Raw genomic sequence first — 22,885 nt, 5'->3', positions numbered from 1 at the left:
AAACCTATACTACGCTATGAGTTTTATTGAGTTATGATGATCGTTTACGCCACGCGTATGCCAAATACTTTATTCGTACGTATCTTGTTCTTTAATAGGAATGGATAATTTCATATTCATTTCAAAAGAAAGAAAAGCGAAACTGTTCAGACACTGACCTCAGGCTCAGAAACGTAACCTTTTTTTTTTTTTTTAGTGCAATCTCACCTGATGATGCAGTCAAAGATGGTATCGGGCTAACCTGTTAGGGAGTATGGTAGTCATACCCATAATTGGTTTCTATGCGACATCGGACCGGATTTCTTAATCGCTTAGCGGCACGCCTTTATCGGTAGGGTGGTAACTAGCTACGGCCAAAGCCTTCCACCAGACCAGACCATAGAAAATTCAGAAATTATAAATTCCCAAACTGCCCCTGCCTCCGAGTCCAGAACTACTTGAATTCATAGAGATTACCGTTGCGCTAGGGAGGTCGTCAACGTAATCATCTTTATGAGCCTATGAACTTATAGACAAGGAGGATTAGGTTTCCCAGTAGATAAGGGGTTAGACCGCAACCTCAGTCTGCTAATCCAATGCGGGGGAACGGGCTTTTATGATAATTATTAATCAGTATCTCATGATTTGCCCAACGGTTTATTATATTCTCCCAAGTACGGGGTACAAAGTCATTTTCATAATAATTCTAGGCTGGTAGAGAAAATACCAAATTACGCCAATATCATTATCATCAATCCGTTACCCGTGTCCTGTACACGGGTCTCCATTCTTTCAGAATGGTTTAGGCTTTAGTCGCAGTAGTACGCAGGCTAATTGTGGATGGGTAGACTACACACGCCTGGAGAACTCTTAAGCATGCAAGTTTCCTCACGATGTTTGTTTTCCTTTACCGTTTAAAGCAAGTGATATTTAAATCGCTTAAATTAGAATTCGGGCTCAAAGTCGGTCTTCGCGAAAAGGAAAGCCGAAGCCTTACCCACTCGAATACCATCGTTTCGCGCCTAACCAAATTACGAGTACGTCTTACAATTTTTGGCACTAACCGTGGGAATCATCACTAACCGTGGGATAACTTATGGATTCTCGTTGTTTATTGTCGAGTTGGCTAACCAATAGGTGAATAGTTATTAAATTGGATTCAATAATGGTCCTGATATGAACGTGTTGTTTTTTCCCAATCCAGTCAATCTCTGCCTAGAAGATGCCTAGAATATTCTCCTTTGAAACAAGGGTGAATAGGCATCTTCAAGGCAAGCGCGTCCCTTCTTAGGCCACATCTACACTATCCATTAAGTGAGATTGTGGTCAAGCGCTAGTCTATTATAATTCAAAGAAAAAAACGTAAACGCATCTATTAAATTAAATCTTCTCAAATCAATTTATATAAAAAACATTTTTGAATTTAAAATTCTATTGGTTTTCTCTCAAGCGTTTTGTAAATCCAATATACGTCCATCCGTTCGAAATGTTCATATTATCCAGCGAATAACAACCAGGTCCAAACTAATTAACTCAATTTGAAATAATTAAAACGCTTATTTTGTATAATAACGGCAAAAGTGCAACTTGTGAAATTGGAATATGACAAATAATTTGCACAGGAGTAGATAATTCTAGCTGATTTTGCATTTCCATATACATTTATGTGTTTGCCAACCTTTGCAAGTCTCAAATGTTTTCTTCATCATCACTTCAAATGATTGAAGTCCACTGCTGGACATGGGTCTTTTGTAAGGAGTTCCAAAATCCACGGTCCTGGGCCGCTTGTTTCCAACGGCTCTGAGCAACTCGTTTGATGTCGTCTGTCCACCACCTTCGGGGCCGAACAACGTTGAGTTGTTGTCAAAATGTTTTAGAGTAAACGAAAAAGGACTAACTAAGGGGGACAAAAGGGGGAAATAAAGAAGTTGAGCCTTAAACAACGGAAAGCTCATTCGCAGTTCGAATTTATGGAATTTTCTTTACAGCCTATCCACTCAACCACCAAGCTATCGAGGCTTCGAAATAATTAATATCCCGCTGCTGAAAGGCTTCTAACAACAGAGAGGAATATACTTTTCTTAGCCCACCACCCGCTTTGAAGCATCGTGGTGGGTCTATGCTCCAAAACCGTCTCGTCTCGTACGAGCAACGAGGCCTGTGCCCTGCAGTGAGACGTTTAAAGGCTGCGGATGATGATGATGATCATGTTGATATACTTTTCTTAAGTCGAAAATCAAGAGTACAACCTATTAAGCCGACGGCCGAGTGGAGCAGCGGGCAGCGACCCTGCTTTCTGAGTCCAAGGTCGTTGGTTCGATTCCCACAACTGGAAAATGTCTATCTGTATATTATAAGTATTTATGTGTATTATATTCATAAAAAAATATTCATCAGCTATCTCAGTACCCATAACACAAGCTACGCTTACTTTGGGGCTAGGTGGCGATGTGTGTATCGTCGTAGTATATTTATTTATTTATTTATCTTATTTAATACATCAACTAGACAAACTCTGTGTTTTGTTTAAAAGATAAAGATAAATTGAGGCTCAATTTCAATTCAACAAAGTTGGTTTTGGTCCCAATATGTGTCACACACCATCGCGAATTGGATTATCGTGGTGGGTCTATGCGCTAAAACCATCTCTGCTATAAAAGATTAGGCTTGGACTTAGCAATAAGACGTTAATAGACAGGATGATTTTGATGAGCATTTTGTATCAAGGACTTCTGCAAATTGACGGGCTCTAAAAGATATCAGGGATAAAGTATAAACGTAGTTAGTTAGTAACCCTTAATTGCACTCAAATACATTAAAAACAACACCTACAGAGCGAAATTATATTCACAGATATTGGTACGCAGAGGCGGTCTTATTACTAGAGCAATTTCTTCCAGACAACACTTAAGAAAAATAAATCAAATGGGGCGCAAAATACAGAGTAAACTATAATCTATACTTATAGTAAAACTGTAACTGGAAGATTTCTGTACATTTAATATATTTTGAATATTTGAACCGGGAGATGCTTTATAATCGATACTGATTCAAAAACAGATTTTTATTTATTTTTGTCCGTCTGTCTCTCTATCTGTCCGTCTTTCCATCACGTGAAAACTACTGAACCGATTTATATAAAATGTAGTATAGTGGTAGCTGATATACCGGGTCAACATATAGGATACTTTTTATCCCGATAAACAAGAAGTTTCCTCCGATATTTTATCAATTTTACTTCATAGCTCCGTTAAATTTGAACCGATTTTAATCATTCTTTTTTTATTTTAAAGTGTATACTGTCAAGATCTGATAAATATTGTCGGAGATAAAGGACATAAGGCTTCACAAATAACAGCAAGTCACGAGGTATATGGGACAGCGATCAAATGCATGCGTACCATCCTACTAATATATAATAATACGTAAAATAATAGTAGGTACATAGCTAGCACGATGATTATTATATTAGCATTAGATCTATTCTAGCTTCTCGATTGACTCATACGCGGAAGTCGCGACGGTCCGCTAGTCATAATATAAAGTAATACAAAGTAGAAGAAGAAACTTTTGATTGCACGTATAACATACAGAAAAAGAAACAGGAGTATACAGTACACAATGTAGACATACAACCTTTGAAGACAGGACTTAGAGCAAGAGAACAGGATAGTGCCAAGAGTGTTGATACATATACATAAATACCAAACTGTATGGATACAAATACGTAGATAATTTAAATAAATATACGTTTTATATAAATATACATAATATATACAACATTTGTATGTTATACCGGATGTTTGGTGCATCGTGTGCCAAATCGAATCTGATGATTGGAGGGGTCTTTGGCTATCTCTTCAGCCCTCGTAAAAAAATCTTGCTCAAACGGTTTTTTTTATACTGATTTTAAATTGTTTTTTTAAAAATTGTAAAAATTCTACATTTAAATTTTAATAAAAAATAAAGTTGTTAAGTATTAATTAATTTTCTTTTTAATCTTTAATTTGTAACGTTTTACGCTTCTTTTGAAACTAGAATTACACGCCAGCAACATCTAGTTTTTGTTTTACAGCCCCGCAAAGTTTTTTTTACGTAAAAAAATAAGCTTGAACGTCAACTTTCGGTTTTAATAAAAAAAAAACTAAAAGTGATCATGTTCTTCCAATTTTTTTAAAACATCTCTGGACTGTCCCCTTTCTAATGGTGTGCAATATGCCATGAAAAGTAATTAGTAACATCACTAATTTTCAAATTTTCTAAACTTAGTCACAATTTTCTAATATTCAACAGATGAAAGAAAAACAAGTTTTTGCGTAAATAAAACTCACAAGCAGGTAAAATTTTTAAATTTCGTAGGTTTTACTTGAAATAAAAATAATACATTGCATTTGAAACATTTATTTCATAATTTTTACAAATTCTGCTCAAATTGTTCACCCCTGTTTCGAATGCAGGCCCGACATCTTTGACGTATTGTTACAGTTGTAGTCCGAAGCCGTATTTCGTTCTTAATTGTACCGAAGGCCGCTTCTATGCGTTGTATTAGTACCTCCCTCGTTGGGACTTCTGTGGCGTATACTAGCTCTTTGGCACGTCCCCAGACATAAAAATCTAACGGAGTTAAGTCTGGGGAACGTGGAGGCCATGCAATAGGCCCATCGCGCCCAATCCACGAATTGGGGAACACATTATCGAGGTATTCCCTCACAGTTAAACGCCAATGCGCGGGACAGCCGTCATTTTGAAATACTATGGGCACATCTTCATTAAACACGGGCACCTCGGCCAATAATTCCGGCAGATCATTTTGCAGGAACTCTAAATAATTATCGCCATTTAAGTTATCAGGCAGGTAGTGCGGTCCAATTACCTGATTCCCAATCACTCCTGCCCAAACGTTCACACTAAACCGTCTTTGAAAAGATTGCTGTCTTTTGGCATGTGGGTTTTGCCGTTTCGGTGCCCAATGGTGTAAATTGTGCAAGTTAAGAATCCCTTCTCTGGTAAATTTGGATTCGTCAGTCCACAGTATTCTTTTTAAAAAATCAGGATTATCCACATCTGTGTGTAACAAAAACCGACAAAAGTGCATTCGTCTGTCAAAGTCGCCACCCTCAAGACCTGCAACAACCAAAAATCTTTTTAATTCCCCTTGAGCAGTAATTAATTGCACTAGAAGATTATGGATACCTGCTAAACAAAGGCAACGTCAAACAAAGGTTTTAAATTACGTACCTTGAACCGGAGTCTCGTGGAATGGATATTTTTCGTTTTGTCGAAGGACTTTCCACACTTTCCATATTGAAATATCAAGTTGTGCCGCCACATATCTAATGCTTCTTGTGTCGTCTTCCTCAAAAAGTGCCAGTATTCTCTCGTCCACTTCAACATTATGTCGCACAACATGTCCCCTTGGTTCATGAAAATTGACACTCCCAGTCTCGCGTAAACGTCGGTATGTGTCTTGGAAGACTCTGCGGCCAGGTAATCGTCGACCAGGAAAGCGTTCCTGGTAAAGTCGTTGCGCTGCACGAGCGACACCACGGGCTGCACCATAAACCATTATGATGTCCGCATATTCCTCGTTAGAGTATGTCGTCATTGCAACAACAAAAAAGTCAACAAAGTTTAACAATAACACCAAAAGTAAATAAAACGTAACAAAAAACAACAAAACTTAACGAAAACTAAATAAAAGAATCGTGGAGTACAGTAAGCTAGCACACACGTTAGGCAGCAGAGGCAGTGATGTCTCGACTAAAAAATAAGATGGCCGCCGTGTCGACGCGACGCGGGGCCCGTTCGCGATTGGTTCAAACAGGTTTGCACTATGCAAGAAAGGAATAGAAGATAGATTTCGCTTCACTAGAGTGAAAAAACTATTTTTGCCTGTTTAAACGAACAACGGGCGTATAACTTTATGAAAGAGACAGAAAATGTCATCTGCCTTGTGAATTGTGAGTGTTATTTACGCAAACCCTTGTTTTTCTTTCACCTGTTGAATATTAGAAAATTGCGACCAAGTTTAGAAAATTTGAAAATTAGTGATGTTACTAATTACTTTTCATGGCATATTGCACACCATTAGAAAGGGGACAGTCCAGAGATGTTTTAAAAAAATTGGAAGAACATGATCACTTTTAGTTTTTTTTTTATTAAAACCGAAAGTTGACGTTCAAGCTTATTTTTTTACGTAAAAAAAACTTTGCGGGGCTGTAAAACAAAAACTAGATGTTGCTGGCGTGTAATTCTAGTTTCAAAAGAAGCGTAAAACGTTACAAATTAAAGATTAAAAAGAAAATTAATTAATACTTAACAACTTTATTTTTTATTAAAATTTAAATGTAGAATTTTTACAATTTTTAAAAAAACAATTTAAAATCAGTATAAAAAAAACCGTTTGAGCAAGATTTTTTTACGAGGGCTGAAGAGATAGCCAAAGACCCCTCCAATCATCAGATTCGATTTGGCACACGATGCACCAAACATCCTGTATATCTAAGTAGATTTTAATACATAATTTAAAACAATAATAAGTTTCAAACCTAACTTGTTTTTGTATAGCAACCAGACAGCAGAATGTAATAGCTATCGGATTCCATTCCGAAGCTTATGAGAAGACACTTAACCATTCTGAGCGCTCGAATTCCTCGTGTAAACATTGGACAGATCCAGTAATGGCTGTATAGCTGTCGCGAGGCGGGTTATTAAATACCATCCCGCGGGAGTGCACCGTGACCCATATCTAGTGCACCACCCGACGTATACGAGTGGACTTTATTGATTCGCAGTCTTGAGACGGTGTTTTGTCTCCCTCGCTCCTTGTGCAAGTCCCGCAGGCTACTTACTCAATATTCCGAAGGCGAGGCCTGCAGTAGCTTAAGTACGCATTGTATTCAATGAGGTTTTCACGCGCATTGTGAATTGTTTTGCGTTTTAGTCTGAACGTAGGACACAAAGGGCTAAATTATTAATAATCGTTGCGAAACGTCGGAATAATTACGAAGTGTCTTATGTTTTATCACACCACCACTAACAACACCTATACGTGATAAAGCTGCATAGCTACTCCGACGTCATGCCACATTCTTTGATAAGGCTTAAAGGGTTTCATCATCATCATCATCATATCAACCCATTACCGGCCCAATACAGGGCACGAGTCTCCTCCCACAGTGAGAAGGGGTTGAGGCTGTAGTCCACCACGCTGGCCCAGTGCGGATTGTTGGACTTGACACACACCTTTGAGAACATTATGGAGAACTCTCAGGCATGCGGGTTACATCACGGTGTTTTCCTTCACCGTTGAAGCAAGTGATAATTTCATTTTTGAAAACGCACATAACTTTACACAGAAGAGGTTAGAGGAAGTTTGAAGTCGAAGTCCGACCCACTGGGCTATCATTAAAGGGTTGAGTACGATTTAATTGATGATGCAGATTTTGGTAAAAGATAATATTAGGAATACTATAGCCAAATGAATGCGCTCAATGGTGATCACGCCTAAGTGGACATATTTAGCACATAGAAAGAACATATTACATACATGTTTTTGTGCAAGAGCAGGCCTGTGCACGGAAATAGTCTGAAGACCATGACTGGGATATACCTAAATAATTACCTAATCGATGAAATAGTTATAAATATTTGTAGAAGGTTTTATTTAAGTAGACAATCTTGTCATCTTAAATGAAAGCTTCTAGAAATATTATCCCGCTTCTGAAAAGAACATCTGTTCTTTTGAGAAGCGGGATAAGAAGATACTGCAACTCTTATCATCAGTTTTCACTAACAGCGTCATTCTATTTAGGCAATGCCTAGGTTTAGTTCATTCGGGCATTAGTTACATATACTTATCAAATACTAAGTGCAAAACACTAAGAATGCGAGGGAATTCAATAGGATTCAATAGGAAATAGTCCATTAGAAAATTTCTATCCACATTAAATATCTTTAATATCTACTTGATATAATGTCACATAACAGTATTGTATAGTTACCTACTTTACCTGCACAGAGGTAACAGACATTTTCGGATGATGTTTTTGGAGAGCAGGGTTTGTTATAATTTTTTAGAGCGTAACTAAATAGGTTCAAAACACTCTTTATACATTTTTTGTCTGTATCACAAAAGGCAAAAAAGGTATGTTTGGGTACGAAGGAGCAGAATTTATGCAGCTATTTTTAAACGTGGAGTCCAATTTTAAAAAACAGGTGCTATTTGCTGTTCATTCCAAACGTTATTTCTGATTTAAGTGAATCATTACTAGGTATACTGTGTGAATTAAGATAACCCAGTAAAATTTTAATAAAACTTGTTTGTGTTTATATTTTCGGTATAAATTAGTTTTTAGTGTCGAGCTATTTCTTCCAAGGTGCTATTCAAATGATCAAAAAAACTACCTCAGTGACGTTAGTGTTAAGCAGGAACCATCTATGCAATAACATAATTAGTGCGTACTCAGTGGAGCACTGTAATCGAAATAACCCTAAAAAACGGACACAACCCTAAAAGCTCTAGAAGTCCACAGATATATGGAAACTGCCCTTACCCGAGTAAAACACTGGTGACAATAGGAAATAGTAAGGACATTTCACATTTTAAAATAACAAAAAAAAAAACGTGCTGCGGATCAAACTCGGTATCCCCGTGAGAGAAACCGATGCACTAACCACTAGGCTATTACTGCGCGCAGCAAATGCCTGCACGTTTATATGTACGTCATAATTTAGGTGACGATATTATGTAATCAGATTTTGGGAGTTGGTCATATTTTTGTTGTCACTCAAGAATAGCGTATACAAATAAGCCTACGTAACCGAGGGAAGCCCTACGCGGCTACGTAGCGTAGCGCGTGGGCGAGTAGGACGCGACGGCGTCGGTGACGACGGCTCGGGCAAAGGGCAAGGGTCAACGACCAGTTATAATACGCGCGTTTTCACCCCCGACGTAAAAATAGGGGTGTTTTAAGTTTGACTGCTTTGTCTATATGGGTAGCTGCTGTACGTCATGACGTCATACGGATACATCAATTTTAATGTTTTTTTTTTAAATTCCAGAGCGTGTGAAGGGTGTTACAGTGAATTTCTAAACAAATTTTCGAAACGGCATGTTATCAGTTAAACTTTTGCAATTTATTAGTTTATCTGGTTTAACTTTTTATACGACACCTTGACAAATCTTTGTATAAAAAACCCCATTGGAATTGGCCCATCCATTTGACCGATACAATGATTCAGACACGCAGACAGACAAAGCAGTTCAATTAGTAACATCTCTTTTTCAAGTATTGCTCATAAACATCAAGTCATCAATCAAAATACATTGTACATAATATTGTACACCATATTCAAAGCAATAAAAAAACACAATTGGAAGAAAGAAAGTAAAGGAAAGTAGGCGGTCGTATCGCTTAACGCTTTTAAGCGATACGACCGCCTACTTTCGATCTCTACCAGACAACCTACAAAAGGACATGAAGTTAAGAAGAAGGTACACAAAATTTCAAAAATAGATAAATAATAATCAATTTAACAAGATATTCTTACTTCATATACGTACACAAAAACACAAAACACATGTGTCATAAAGTAAAAAGAAACTGAAACTGTTCTGTAGATAAGTCTTGCACGTGTTAACCCCAACACTTCCTAATGCTTTATTTGAAATGTAGATAAAATACGAGTATCAACATATAAAGTACCTTATACTCGTATTTCATAAATAACTTCATTTATTATTTGTTTTTTTTTTACATACGATATTGCATCGCATAATGTTAAGGCACTCTAGGGGATAATATTGCAAAATATTATAATGAGGATCGTTATTCTGACGACCCTTGACCCTTGCTCATTCTAGTCATTCCACCTTTATGTTTTAGTTTCGGCCATTATCCTAAAGTATTAAACTAGGTACTTGTGTGAGTTTATAGTTATATTATTTTAGGGGAGCTTCACACTGAGGCCACCGATTTTAGGTGTGAAAGAAAAGGTTGGCGTTTTACATAATAAACATGATATTGAGAACACTCATGCATGCAACTGATGCAAGAAAGTGATAGTTGATTGCTTAAAATGGTAATGGCATATACCTAAAACTGAAACGTTAAGTTTGTTGCCAGGAATTGAACTAATTGGCTCTCTTCGTTTTTTAGACAAAGCTGATTTCCTAACTTAACGCTGGTACGCATGTTTTTGGGATAGAGAAATTAATTACGTTTTAATATTATTATTTAAAAAAAAACATAAGTTGGTTCTGTAGGACATAAATCAGTTTACTAAACTGAACGGTCTAAAAATAGGGAAGTCTTTTTAACAATAGTAATCTATACAATAGAATTGGGATCAATATCGAAGAAAATGTTTTTAAATTACTTTCAGAGGAAAAACCTTCAATCACGTGTTGGGGACTCTGTGCGGCATATTAGTCTATTCCGAGCAGTCACTCTAGCAAGAACATATTAAAATCGGCCATATTAGGTACTCGTACATTAGGTGAAAACTGCATTAAATATTCTATCACTTGTGTGGTGGACAAACATATTTTGTATATTATTGGATAGATAAAAGGGGCTGCCAACACAAAATTCAGTTCTGATTTTTTTGGCAGCCAATAAGGGTATATTAAACGGTCTTATTACGATTTGATACCGTAGCCTAAGAATCGTAGACATATTTTTCTAGGTGTAAACCTGAATGATACTTATCGCTTCGATTTTACTTAGTCGTTTGCGGATTCGCATAAACATTTAAGGGTGGTCAGAATTCAGTTTTAATTATTGTCTACTCATGCACAGACAATCTTGCAAGCCAAACATCGACTTGCTTAGACTGCACTGTCTATATTGTCGCAACTCGCATTGCACGACCGCTCTGCATATTTGTTATACACGAATTGCAATGGGAGACGGGATGTAATGTAACAGTATTTGTTTCAGTATTTTCCAATGATTTCGACGTCCTTATTGATTGTTAAAACAATACAGAAAAATTCGTTTCAAAATGTGACAATGCACATTAATAACAGCTTGCTTTTAGAGAGCAAGAAAGTATACTTTATAGCAGTAAAGTTACGATAGTGGCATATTAATTCAATGCTTTATAGTATACCAAGAAACATGTACAATATTAACAAAAGACGATATATTCAATATTTGTACATAATATAAATACACTTTTTATTTTATGTAAACATTTTAAACAGACTAGACGCTCAAAAACATCTATGCCGAATTTGTAATCCCAAGCAGTGGAATTACAATAGTAGCCGGCAGGGTGAACAAAATTCACGCAACAATGAATCCACGGCAATCGCTGGCACCATTCCACTAATATGATTTCTTTTACAAACTGGAACGAACAGATATTGTAGTTCATTTTCAAGAAGGACTTTTTATGTCAAAATTGTATCCGTGTAAGCATCGATTGTAAAAGGCTTAATTGAATATCAACGAAACTTAACATTTTATGGAAATATCATGATTTTTATTTTGAGCTTGTGTTGTCTGTTGCTTTTGTTTAATTTTTGCTACAGATACTAGCTAAAATACAGACTACTGAAAATCAAATGGTTCACCGGAATTAATGTTTTTTTTTCAAATGTATTATGCGCTCGCCAACAAAGTTGTAAAAATTAAAATAGCATGACGCTGTTGTCGCGTGACATGGTGAGGTAAAACTATTTTCATTGTGTTGAAAACGCTAAAAGCGGACTTTCTGAATGGGTTGATTCGTTACATTTCGTAATACTTTACACGTAACGCGACCTCTGAGACGCGGTGGTGCGGATTGCTGATGGGAAATTTTCATTCTAATTATATTATTATTAAAGCCAGCCGTTACTGCATCCCTATACCATTATTTTATTGAGTTCAGGTACGTCGCGGATAAACTGTTTTTGGCTATGACATACAACGCAGCGCTGTTACGATTTTTATGCTATCGGATGCTGTAAACAGTAAGTTGAACGGAATGGAATTAGTGAATTCATTTCTATAGTCTTATTTTTGCTCAGTTGTGTAGTTTAAAGTTCCTCATATTTTTATATTTAGATTTTTAATGCGGGTTTACTTTGCTGACAATGCTTTGTTATCTCTAGAGTTATTGAAACAAAGTAATGAATTTTTTATAACTCTTTCTAAAGAACTTTTTCTGCATAATAAAGAAAGGTTTTAAGAAAAACCTTGAACTACGTTACTAAAACTATTACACTACCTCATCTCGTGTAATAGTTTTATTAACGAAGTCGGATCTACTTTTAAAAGGATAAAATTCGCGAAATCGGTTTTTTTTAAAGAAATTATGACATAAAATCGTCAAAAAATTAATAAAGATTTATAAAGGAATTTTCTTAAGCAAATCGGTCTAGAGTCTAACGAATTGCTGTTAAGCGATCTTAGGACTTGTGCTTAGCTGTGAACTAAAACCTCACACAGTAAAATAAACTATTTTTTTACCCTCTATCGATACAATTAGTGTTGCCCAAATGCAAGAACAAGACGAGACTTAGCCAGTCTTGGTCTTGGTCTTGCGCCAATACACCTGGTCTTGGTCTTGGTCTTGGTCTTGCGCTCCCAGTCTTGTTCTTGGTCTTGGTCTTGCAGCAAGAGTCTTGCAAGTCTTGCAATTACCTATTAGTCTATTACTATTTATTAAGGTTTACTTTAAATCTTAGAAAAACGTATTAGAATTGGAACATTGTGAGCTTGAATTAACATAGCCATAGTAAAGATCAAGCAGATTAATAAATAACTGAAGATTTGATAAGAAATTCGAAAAATCAACTGACCTATATGTCGTTTTCCATGGAAGTAACTGTTTCTTAATAAACATTTATGATTTATAAGCTTACATTTGCTAAAACATGTAAAAAAACAAATTAATTACAATAACTTGACTGTATTTTAAAGAACAATACTTATCTGTCTAGAAAGAGATTGAACCCTCAACTTATAAGAAATTTAATAAAAGAGTTTTACGATTTATCATTTATTTGAATAAAAAATAAAATACAACACAAATCAACAGCTTTATCATTAGGTTATGATACTTTATATCAATTCTTTTGACCAAGAATTAATACAAAGTAACCATCTGGCTGACTCATCACTTAACCTATTTCTATGTTTTCTAATTACTAATGATGCTTTAGAAAATAACCTCTCAGCAGGTACTGAAGTTGCAGGTATTGAGAGAAAATCACGGGCCATTTTCGATAAAATCGGATACTCTGTCTCATGCGTCCTCCACCAATCTAAAATCACCAATCTGAAACTTATTTATTCTTTGGAACACCTGTAGGTACTCTTAAAATTCGAAATTATTTTGCATGAATAGTGTCAAATGTTATGATTTCGGCGCGGCGGCAACGATTGTTTTAGATTTCAAAAGAAGCCGCCGGCGCGTGTATCATAACCATGTACTTCCGAAAAGCGGCAAATTTCTTTGAGAAGTAAGTACAAAACCTTTGATGCCGCATTATCAAAGTGCCGATGGTTAAAACATAACTATGCATGCACTCAGTTTGATTTTAATAGATATTTTTTTATTCGCTATGTTTATGGTATTAGTCGTAATGCGCATAGGTCCAGTTTTTCATATTCTTTGATATAGTTTTTTGCGTCTCATAGAATTCCTAAGCGTACCTACCTACCTATACACCGAACTGTTACACCTAACTACTCCGTGAAATAGCGCTAAGTCCTAGCTGCAAGACGCAAGAGTCTTGCAGGCTATGTCTTGTTCTTGCTCAAGTCTTGCACGGTCAGTCTTGGTCTTGGTCTTGCTAAAAATACGCGGTCTTGTTCTTGGTCTTGGTCTTGCAAAAACGCAAGAACAAGACCAAGACTGCAAGACCAAGACTGAATTTGGGCAACACTAGATACAATGTACGTAAGTGTACGTAAGTGTAAGTTTTTTTTTTATATTTTTAATGTTATAGATGTAATATGTAATTTTTGATATAAAAAAAAAAATATACCAATAATAATTTATAACTTATAAATATATGCTGTACTTCGTACTCGTAGTGTGATAGGAACAAAAATATAACGAGGGCTAAACGTATTGTATGATAAAATGGTTTAAATACTATAATTTTATAAGTAATATGTATATTATAAAAGTTACAGCCCCTCAGATTCGTTTTTGTTAGTGCCTACGACAAAATACCCCTAAAAAATTTCAAACTACACTGACAAACAGTCAGATTTAGAAATAAAAATTAATTCGTATACTTTGTAAAGATTGTTTGTTGTAATTATCCGCAAGCTTATGTAACTGTGAAATAAATGTAATGCCCTATTTACTTGAACAAGGGTCCGCCTAGAAGATATTACTTTGAGACATAGATCAACATACTAAGTATTTACATTTGAAAAGATGGATTTTAACTACATTTCTTAATTTTTATCTTTTAAAGTAATAATACATTACCGGAATTAGATGGCCTACCTGGTGGGAAATCATTGCCTTTAACAAAGTGGCGCCCTATGTTTATCAACCTGAGAAATAGGTACCACGCCCTTTAGACAACCACGCTCTTTAGAGCCTAATACCGCAACGCTACTGCTTAGTGGTAAGAATAAGCATATCCGCAGTACTTCCTAGGTCAAGCTCCGTCACAATAAGCTCCATAACTACGACTCTCTTTTGAATTAACCTCTTCTTTCAACCATGAAAAATTCGACAAATATTATAAATATTTACTACTAAGAACATTCAGAAGTTATCGACGGACAGACGTGCAGACGTACATAATGCAATTTCACTTAAATTAAGACTTGTTTGCAATTATACTTAGCAAAGCCTAAGGCAATATCTATGATATAATACCACATTCTACATTGATACTAGAAGTATTGCTACTTTTACTAGAGAAGCAGAAATCAAATTAGTGGTAATCCTTCTTGCATTTGTAATATTACTTATGTAAAAAACAATAGGAAATGTTCATTTTCAAGTCGGTTAAGACGAGCTCCTATACAAAATACGTCCCGGGGTACAAATCACGAAACATTCCAATCTCTTCGGTTAATTGAATGCTGTAGGCCTTCATTACGTTGGGAGGGGATGAATTGACAAAAAAGGGAACTTTTACAGAATGGTGATGGCGGAGTTGGAAACAAAAACCGCAAATAGCATCCAGGGGGTAGCGCTGTTCGTATAATTACGCCTTAATAACTCAACGGAGGGTGTTTACAATAAAAAAAAACATTTAAGATTCAAAACCGGGGCCGTACCTATGTGACTCAAGTGGTTTTAATAAATTATTATTATACAAATGTTAACTCTATTGCTTTGAACTGCCTTAAAACTGCCTTGTAAGTCTAGTGGCGGGAATCATCAACTTCGATGACGCGAGGCCCTAGGTTTGGTATAGCTTTATTCTATAAAAAAATATCACCACCAACCCGAAGTAAGCCAATTATTTCTTGAATTACTTCAAAGGATCTCGAAATTTTAAAGCAGAAATGTCATGACTTACCAAGTATTAGCTACTCAATTCACTCCATCACAATTGTTGACTGCACCTCTTTCATAAATCTTTGTTTTCCACAGGGTATTAAATGTTTTATTAGAACATTTAAGTACGTTCTTAACGAACTTTTAAGAGTCGGAGACGTTTTTAAGCGTTTGTTGTTGGAACAAACATCATTGTTCGTAGCCATTGGTTGGATTTGTGGTTGATTTTGCAGGACTTATAAGTGTCATAAAGTTACATTTAAACACCGGCCTGTATTCATAATCATTAATACATATGGAGTCGAATAGATTCGAAGAGTCTGGGAAATACCAATACTCATTGGACTGTCATGTAGGGCGCATTGGTATGATTCTGTGCAGCAAATCGGATATAAACTTCGGTACGCATATGGTTTTACCAAGAGTAGTTTTGGCAGATCCACAGCGGCGTATAAAGGGTTCTTGACCAAGTAATATGCAGGCAAATTAGGCCTAATCAACAAGACTACTTTAACAAATGCTTCAAAGATTATTAGCGTAGACTAAGTATGCATGTATTAAGTACAAGTTACAGGCTATTCTGTGCAGTATGATACTGAATGAATGACCGGTGTAGCCGTATTTAGGCAGCCGTGTTTGCAATTATTGCGTAAACTACGGCGATTATACCAGGTATATGAGCGTTTCATTGAAAACAATGTGGCTAACTATACCCAGAAACTAAACACCACGTCCTTATAGTATGAAGAAAATGCAAAGAACAACAACGAACAACGAAGACTAAAGTGAGCTTCATCTCTTTATTGCAGGAAGAGAGATGTAGGTAGGTACATATAAAATTTTCTGTTATATATTATATATACGATCAGCCTTATTTATCCCATTGAAATCGACGTTGCTCTACCGCTAGGGAAAATTGTGCATTAATAATGATACTGCTGTTGCCCAGTTCGTCGCAATCGATTCTGGGTTCAGAGTGCCAAGTGATGAAGATTTTATACCTACGTTTACTTATTCGATCACATGATAGCTAACTATGATTTATATGAAATCGAAAGAGCACCATCTAGTGACAGTACGGTGGCCCAGTATTGCAATTAGATAGCGCTCCTTCGATACCATATAAATTGAGGTTAAATTTCACGCCATTGAGTAAGTATACTTATTATTAGATCGCGTTAAAGTTAACAACGATTTATATTGTTTTGAAGGAACGCCATCTAGTTACAATATTAGAAAACAGTGCGTATTTTCACTAGATGGCGCTCTTTCGATATCATTTAAAACGTAGCTAACTTTTACGCGATCGAATAAGTAATCGTAGGTAGAAATCGTTTTCTTTATTGTAAGGCGGAAACATAGATAAAGCCTCCGTTTTACAAACGGTAAATATAAAACATTGCAATGGAGAGGATTAAGGTAAACATCAGGGAAGGTAAACTACGCGAGGAGTTCGTAGAAAATCGTCAACTTTGCATCAAATTGAAAGTTCAAGCGGGAAGCGGCCGCAGTCGGATTAGTTCGAGATTCAGAAGAATTCCAATATCAGGGGTGCGGAATTGCGATAGGGGTATTAGAGGGTGAATAGGGGCGCAAAGACAGCGAGCGGCGGCCCTACTGGAATATGCTAATAGAGTCGACGTCTGTCCTCGGGAATTATCGGTACTACATCTTATTGGTCACTCAGCACGCTCTTGTCACCTAGTTATCCTACTTTTATAGAAGCGTCACTTGTATGGTGTTGTGCTTTAAGGTAAAACGTTAAACGGCTCAAAAGGTGAACATATTTTTTACCTTTAAACCGTTTTACCGCTGGCCTATTAGGATGGATTCAATTAAATTTGAAACATTCCTGATATTAACTAGACCTGTACTCTGAGTAGGTAAATACTAATTTTCTATACATTTCATCGTTCCTAAAACCAAAATTTTTGCATGCTAATCCACATAATTATTTTTGATGAAATTTTAGGGAGACGTACAATCAAAGGATCGTAGCACAATTGTAGTCAACTGAATCAATATATTGAAAAATTCAAATAATAACTATCGTGTGTATTCCTCATTTAACCTGCAGGGAAATACATTACACACCTGCTGGTAGGATCCGTTAGATACAACATAAATAAATTTTAACAAAAGTTTCTACAAAAGGGATCGGAAGCAGCTCAGAACACGAGGCTTCTCATTGTAAAGATAACAATTCTCTAACTGTAGATTCTACGAGCAAAGCGATTTGTTTCATTAAAAAAAAACAAAGATTCCTTTAAAGGCAAATTTTTTCAGGCGGATGCGGAGCGAAGAATGCGTTTTATTCCTTACATAAATTGTACTATCTTTCAATTAAAAGGAGTAAAAAGTAGGTATAATTAGCAGCCTGTAAAATGAAAATTGTAGTAGGTACAAGTTGAACAAAGAGCGATTTTAACGCTGAAGTTGATATCGACCGTTTTATTTTGTAAGTAATCAGTAAAATAAATACATTATACTTTGAATTTGCAACAAGTTCTTTTGTCCGCCCGTCTTCAGAATACGCTTACTAATGTAGTTATATGTATACGTCTTTGTTGTAGCTCAAAGTCTGTTTAAAAATAAATTTTATCTATGAATACTGTATTCCATGGCTGAAGTTCTAAAGTTACTCCAATTTTTTTTTTAACTCTGTATTTTTATTTGCTGTAGAATACGGGCAAAAAATTGGGAGGTACGTCGGGATAAACAAATCATAAGAACACGCTTAGAACGTGCTTTGCATAGCCCTAAAATGTTCTTACAGCAAACAAAAAAAATAACTTTGGCGTAAGAGAATTTTTAAGATAAATACGGAATCTAAAATTCAAACTATGAAGAAGGCTTTTCAATTGTTAAATATGTTGTCATAGGGCTTCTGTAAAACGCTACGAATTAGTCCGTTTAACGTTATTAATTTCTTTAGGTCTTCACTAATTAGAAAAACAACCTTTAGAAATAACGTTATAACTTAATTATCATTCGCAGCCTATTAACGTCCCACTGATGGGCACAAGCCTCCTCTCTCATAGGAGAGATGATTTAAGAGCATAGACCCACCACGCTTCTCCAATGCGGGTTGGTGGGCTAACTTCTGTATTGCTGAAGTTGTATCTTCTCTCTTTAAAAATACGTTCGAACTGTACTAGAGTAATTCCGTATTCTGTCTTTGTATCAACTATATTGGATTTGTTTTGATTTCGTATAGCATATGAGTCAATGGCTACGTGAACTCTAATGACCGCTTCGGGAAATATCAATAGATATGATACAAACAAAACAATGGAAAAAAGGCTTATCTGTCTGTGCGTCTGTCACGGCCTATTTTCGCTAAATTGGAAGCAAGAGGTTAAAATGGGTTCCTTTTTAAAGTAATTTGCTACTTAAATATTTTGTGACGGTACAATGTGAATATACATTATCCATAGTTTTAACGGTTTAAGTTAAAACGACCCAGTGAGAAGAAGAAGAAGGTATTACGAAAATTCCCATCGCGTCCCTTCTCCAATGAATAAAATCTCTTATAGTACTTACTATGGATCCTGTTAGAAAAATTACAAAATAATGGGCCTCACTCGTGATATGCAGGGAAATATATCCGGAAATTCTGAATTTTTCAATTCTCTCTCCCTGACAACACTATTCCGCGTAAGATCTTATTATCTTTTTGAACTTACCATAACAGCATTGATCTTGAAATCCATATGGTTTTTGACTTCGGCAGCCAGTTCCCGCACCAACAGCAAGCCGTCTTTGCGGACCACCTCTACGTTGTATTCGTGGTATTTCTGTATAAGGAAGATTGCATATTAGTAAACAGTAATATTTTAACCTGCCAACCCACATAAGCGTCTTAGTGGGAAGTTTTTTTCAATTTGTTTTGTGGTAAGTGATGATGCAGTCTAAGATGGTAACCGGCTAACCTGTTAGGGGTACGGCAGTTTTATTAAACCCATACCTCTAATCGGTTTGTACGCGACATCGTAACGAAACTCTTAATTTCTGTCGGCGCGTCTTTCTCGGTGAGATTTCCTTCCAGACCAACCAGAGATTTTACAGAAATTATAAATTCCAAGTTGCCCCTGCCGGGGATTGAACCCGGAACTTCCGTCAAATAAGACAAACGCGCCCACTGCTGTGCCACGCAGATCATAAAAAAACTCAAAACAAGAAAGATGAAACCTAGCAGTTTGACACCTACAAGCTTAGAGGCTATAATAGGTATGTAGGACTTTCCCTCGGAGTATTCCCAACAAATAATGGAGGAATAATAAAAACTCAAGACTAACGTGTTAATTACTCACTTACGACTGTAAAAACCTTAAAATATTAATATCGCGGTAAAATTACTCAGATATATTCCTGTTATATCCTTAATAGAACAAGGTTTCATGTATGTAGCCATGTTCTACAATGGGTATAAAATGGTTGCGCAGGATAAGACTTGGCTTAGGTTAGCTCGATAGCTCACAATATATTAGAATAAATGTAAATAGGTATGAGATAAAAGGTATGTGTCCAACAAGTTACTTAAAATTCTGATAAAAAAAAAAGAATTTCATATTCATTTGTTTCCAGTAGGGCTAATATAAGCACTTTTGAAACGTCTAGTCTAGTCTGTCTGTAATGACTCTACCAACCTGGTATTGCATTAATAAACATGGCATGGCATCAAAATACTCGTAGTTCTGTAATATTTTGTTAAACTTAAACTGATTGACACTACATAGAACTGATGACATATTTCATAGACCAGAGGGAGAAAAAACCCTGCATAGATATTATGCCACGTTAAGGCGTTTTATTAGTCTTAGTTTGTACTTTATATCTTACTACTTTACTACTGATTTTGATATTTATTATTTAATTCTAAGCTACCTAAGTAGTTATTTTATTTTACAATATAGGTGTATGCCATTATTAACTCGGGATGTGAGTAATTTTCACCCCCAATATTAATAGAATAACAGGCCAAGATATTGAATACATAGTCGACAAATAATTAACCCAATATACATTAGTTTGTGCCTTAATTACATGTTCAATTTGGGGTTCAATGACCCGGTGTAACAATAGTAATTTGGGACGGTATTTCAACAAATGGAGCACTAGTATAATATCAGCGTCGAGCAGGCTCGTAATTTAATGCTTTCACGAGGGCAGATAAACATCGGCAGGAGTGTATCGCGCACATTATTTGCGAAAATGACAACAACTCTGGTCGTATACGTACTATTTCCAGTCGCACACTAAAAACGCTTGTCTACAATTTGCTAAAATGAAATAAATCTGGACGGAGTAATGGTGGAAAATCGACAAACACTTTCACCTCGTCTCCCAAAGGAGCCGTGCTGAATTTCGGGATGAAAAGTGTCCTGCCCTACCTCGTAGTTGAACGCAAATCGTGCGCAGTTTAATATGAATTCATTTATTACTTTTAGTGTGATGCGCGGCCAAGATACAGACAGACATTGTAGAAGTATAAAAATAGTAAATGATTTCCCTCTCAATTTTGGATATTGATATATTTATTTTTAATAAATAGTTCATGCTTTACCGTCGTTTGAACAAAATTCCAGAAGCATTATCATAACAGCTGCTCATTTGGCGTTTACTTTATAATTGAAGGTTTAACAAAATGATGACTTGGAGGCTTCGATTGATATAGATGTAATAATAAGAAAATAGTTTATACATTAAAATACAGAAACGTTACACGTTCTTACAATGTTGTTTTTTTTAATGAGAATATAAATCGTTTTTCTTCAATTCTTCGCAATGACTGACAAAATGAAAAAAAATACAGTTTTGGCTTGAGTATCGATAGAGTGCCCTCCAAAAAAATTTTCAGATATCTTCAATATAAAGAATTCGACCCTTACTAGATAGATAACGCGTTTTAGTGTGGAATTCTCATGGATACCAAAGCGTCACGAAGTAAGTACTTATACGTAGCTAGAAAATCTCTCACGCCTAGTGTGAGATTTTCTAGCTACGTATACTAACTCGATCGCGTTAAAGTTAACAGCTATTTATATAGCATCGAAGTTGCGCCATACAGTTACAATATTGAGGAACAGTATCGTAACTGTAGATCAGTATAACAGTTCCACAGCCGCGACTTCGAAGGTGAGCGGGGGAACCTCAGAGCTCTTTGTGACTCCCACCAAACAAAAACTAGTAAACGCACCTTCCACCGGAGAATACGGGGTGAGTATTTGTCATGTCTAGCGTAACAAAATAGACAAAGATAAAACGGAACACTGAAGTAAAAATAAAATAAGCTTTTACAATATGTATTAGATTTATAACGAGATGGAAAGTACACAAAGTACAAAACTCAAGATGTTTATACGCGCCTAGTCACGCTTGTGCGTACAAACTAATTCATTTTATTTTGTTATAGATCGTATAAAAAACCGTGATTAAATAATATAATACAATATGTGGGTAACTTGTCATTTTCAGATTTTAAATATAAATTGTGTCAAAATCCAATAACTAAATGGCGCTTGATTAGTTATTATTGGCAATTTATTCTGTGCTATTGCCTGAAAAAGGCAGTTAGTTGGCAGCTCTAATTTACGCCACATTAAGCGTTGAGTTATTGGGACCAACATGGCGTCGCAGACCTGTCAAATTTAAAAATGGAACGAACACGTCCGGAATTTCGCGGATGCTGGCTGCCAAATTATTGTTATTCGGCAAAGGCGCCCGCCCCGCGAGCGATGTTATTGAATTTTGGATTGTACCCGATGTCGCTTTTGTTGTGCTATCAAATGTAATGAGATATATTATTTCTCCGTTTTTTTTAGCCATTTTATTTCTTTACTTTTAAAAAGTTGCAACAACAGTAGGTAAATACTCGTATATTAATTATTAAAACCAATATTTATTTTTAATTTCTGTTCCTATCAGTCTGGTATAAAATATTTGATGCACTAGAGCATTATAAGCAGTTTACTTGCTTTAAAGGATGTGAAGTTTAGCTACGCTTAACCACGATCGTACGGCAGTCGCATTGTCTAAGCTAGGTAAGGACAATCATTAAGTAAGGACAATAGCCAATAAGTCGCCCATGCACGTGATGAAGAGCAAAGAATGCATAACTAAATTCTCCCTAACGCTGTTGTAATAAATAAAGTTTTAAATTACCTAAATTACCTTATTTCTTTTAGTGAACTGAGATTGAACTTATCTTTTGGGTTACGCATGTAATTCGCGGCTACCAAAATAATATTTTATGTAAACATTCTTCTCATCACACTTGCTCGTAACGTAGACCTTATGCCATCAATATAAGGCTCATAATCCAGTATATAAGACGCGCGAGTTACATTTGAATTTACCGTAATTTTGATTTGTTGCTGAACTGCAAGTTTTATGTACGAAGATAAACCATTTTTGATTTAACCGGGTAATTGTAATA

At 35.9% G+C, this 22,885-nt stretch overlaps 1 protein-coding gene across 4 annotated transcripts in view; it reads right to left on the bottom strand.

Moving 5' to 3' along the window:
• Positions 1-22,885, bottom strand: part of LOC120631688 (voltage-dependent calcium channel subunit alpha-2/delta-3) — a 113,120-nt gene that overhangs the window by 53,239 nt on the left and 36,996 nt on the right. For all 4 annotated transcript variants that reach the window (XM_039901366.1, XM_039901382.1, XM_039901374.1 and 1 more), the window contains exon 3: positions 19,134-19,244. In XM_039901366.1, coding sequence (XP_039757300.1) covers positions 19,134-19,244 — 111 coding nt within the window. The remainder of the gene's footprint in view (positions 1-19,133; positions 19,245-22,885) is intronic.

This window comes from Pararge aegeria, chromosome 2 (assembly GCF_905163445.1).
Source record: "Pararge aegeria chromosome 2, ilParAegt1.1, whole genome shotgun sequence".
NCBI classification, from domain to species: Eukaryota; Metazoa; Arthropoda; class Insecta; order Lepidoptera; family Nymphalidae; genus Pararge; species Pararge aegeria.
The sequence above is the reverse complement of the archived record's forward strand: the minus strand, read 5'-3'. Positions and strand labels throughout refer to the sequence as shown.